At 57.8% G+C, this 2,074-nt stretch overlaps 1 protein-coding gene across 1 annotated transcript in view; it reads left to right on the forward strand.

The window, feature by feature from the left end:
- Positions 1-2,074, forward strand: part of CSMD1 (CUB and Sushi multiple domains 1) — a 1,232,804-nt gene that overhangs the window by 1,114,190 nt on the left and 116,540 nt on the right. Inside the window, exon 42 of the mRNA XM_015591800.1 lies at positions 1,047-1,165. Within this exon, the coding sequence (XP_015447286.1) occupies positions 1,047-1,165 (119 nt within the window). The remainder of the gene's footprint in view (positions 1-1,046; positions 1,166-2,074) is intronic.

The raw sequence follows: 2,074 nt of genomic DNA on the forward strand, positions 1-2,074 counted from the left end.
AGCGCGCCCCCGTCTGCGCTGGGACCCGCGTCGGAGCAGCTGGGTGGCCCGTCCTCCCCGCTCCCCCCGGGCTTGTCTCCAGATCCCCCGAGTCTCACCCCTCCCCGCCCACGCCTACTGGGGCGCCCCAGGCAGTGAGCTGATGCGGTCAGTGATGGGTCCGCTGGTGCTGGGGACGGGAACGAGGTGCAAGTCCAAGGCCGCAGACGCCGTCAGCCTCGCCGGTAACCCAGGGCACCTGGGCGTGAGGAGGGACCCTCCGAAACGGCGGAAGAGGTTATTCACGCCGCCAAGTCCTCGGCACCATTTCCAACGCCTGCCGAGTCTCTGAAATGCCATTTCTGCATATTTGTTTATTGGTGTGACGAGAGTTGACATATGTCACTATCAGTGTTAAACAGCACTTAGGATCCATTTATCTGATGTTTTCGGCAGAATTCCCGTGCTCTGTGATATGTGTTTTGAATGTTAGTGTCGTAACTGAAGGCAAGTCCGTCTAGGGAAGTGCTTGGTCTGGCCTTGGGCTCTGTAAGTATCGGTCCTGTGTTCCCAAGAATAGACTGTTCGCGAGAATGTTTTTTGAAATTTTTAAGAGAGAGGGAAGGAGAGAAGAGAGATCTTGAATATGAAATATTTGTTCTCATGTTTCTCTGAAAGAGTAGAATTTCCCAGGTTCACACTTAACATTTTTCGTGAAGACTGCTAAGTATGAGAAACAAAAAACCAGACAGCAGAGTCATATACTAAGAGACATAATTCCTGAGGCTCGAATTGCGTACGCTTTAGAATTGAAGTCTTTTACATTAAATGTGGAAGTAACACATTTTATCTGAAGAAATAACAAACAATATTTAAAAAGAAATGGAATAAAAAGAAATAAACATCAAAGTAAACATTTAAGAACGAGCTGCTGTCTGACGTGACGTCACCTAAAATGTTTTCGGTGTGACACGAGGACAGTGAACGTCTGTGCTGCCTGCCGGAGGGGTCGAGCGGGAGGCTCGTCCGTGTGGCGCGGCTGCTAAGTGTCCCTTTGCCTCCCACAGCGGTGGGGCTGTCGGCGTGCCAGGAGCCCGCCCTCCCCAGCCACGGCATCAGGACGGGCGACCGGTACCTGGCCAACGACGTGCTGTCCTTCCAGTGCGAGGCCGGCTACACGCTGCAGGTACTCCTTCCGCGTCCCGGGTCACCGAGGGGGACGCCGCGGGCCCCGTCGGCCAGCCCCCCCGGGGCTGCGGCTGGAGGGCCATCTCGGGTCCTCTGACCCAGTCCGTACACGTGAGCGGCCGTGCCGACCCCTGCCCGGTGTGATCTTCGTCACGACGCGGAGACAGCTCCGTGAGGACAGGGCGCGGATCAAGGTCGAGCGTTTAATTTTCCTAATTGTTTTGTTTTGAGACGCGTGTTCGCCCAGGGGCTTCACAGGTGCAATTCGTGCCGACACGGCCTTTGCGTGTCCTGGCCTGAGCCCCGCGCCTGGCGCGTCCCGCTCTGAGCCAGGCACGGAGGCCGCTCCAAAGTCAGGTTCAAGCCGCGGCAGGAAGTAGGAGGCAGAAGTTTTTACAGCGCTGTTGTAGGTTTTTTTTTTTTTAACATAGGAAAGTTTCTCATATAAAAGTTTTAATAAACGTCACGAACTAATGCGTGGCCACGTTAGCCATTCTGCCGCTTATCTCTGTTCAACCACGCGTGGGCTCACTGCAGGGCTGGTTGGTGGCTTCCCCGAGGCGCGTGTCTCACACGTGTCTCCCCGTCGGCCACGAAGCGCGGTGCCGGCACGCGCGGCCCCAATCCCAGGAGAAGGACGCAGGCCTCCGCGGTGTCACCTCGGCCCCCGCGACCGTGGGGCGCTCTGCCGCGTGTGGTCTGCCGGCAGGTGGAGCAGGCGAGACACGGCACTGATGTGTCGCTCAGGTTCTGCACCCGTGTCGGGTCGAGTCTCTCGCAGAACTGAGACCGGCTGCAACCGTGGCCGCTGACAGACGCCGGTGCTGGCGGCCTGTGCCCACGGAGCCCACGCATCAGACTCCGCACCGCTCTCGGCCAGCCTCGGGTGCGGGCGCCTGGCGGCTCG

The sequence above is a fragment of the Pteropus alecto genome, unplaced genomic scaffold (assembly GCF_000325575.1).
Source record: "Pteropus alecto unplaced genomic scaffold, ASM32557v1 scaffold35, whole genome shotgun sequence".
Classification (NCBI taxonomy): Eukaryota; Metazoa; Chordata; class Mammalia; order Chiroptera; family Pteropodidae; genus Pteropus; species Pteropus alecto.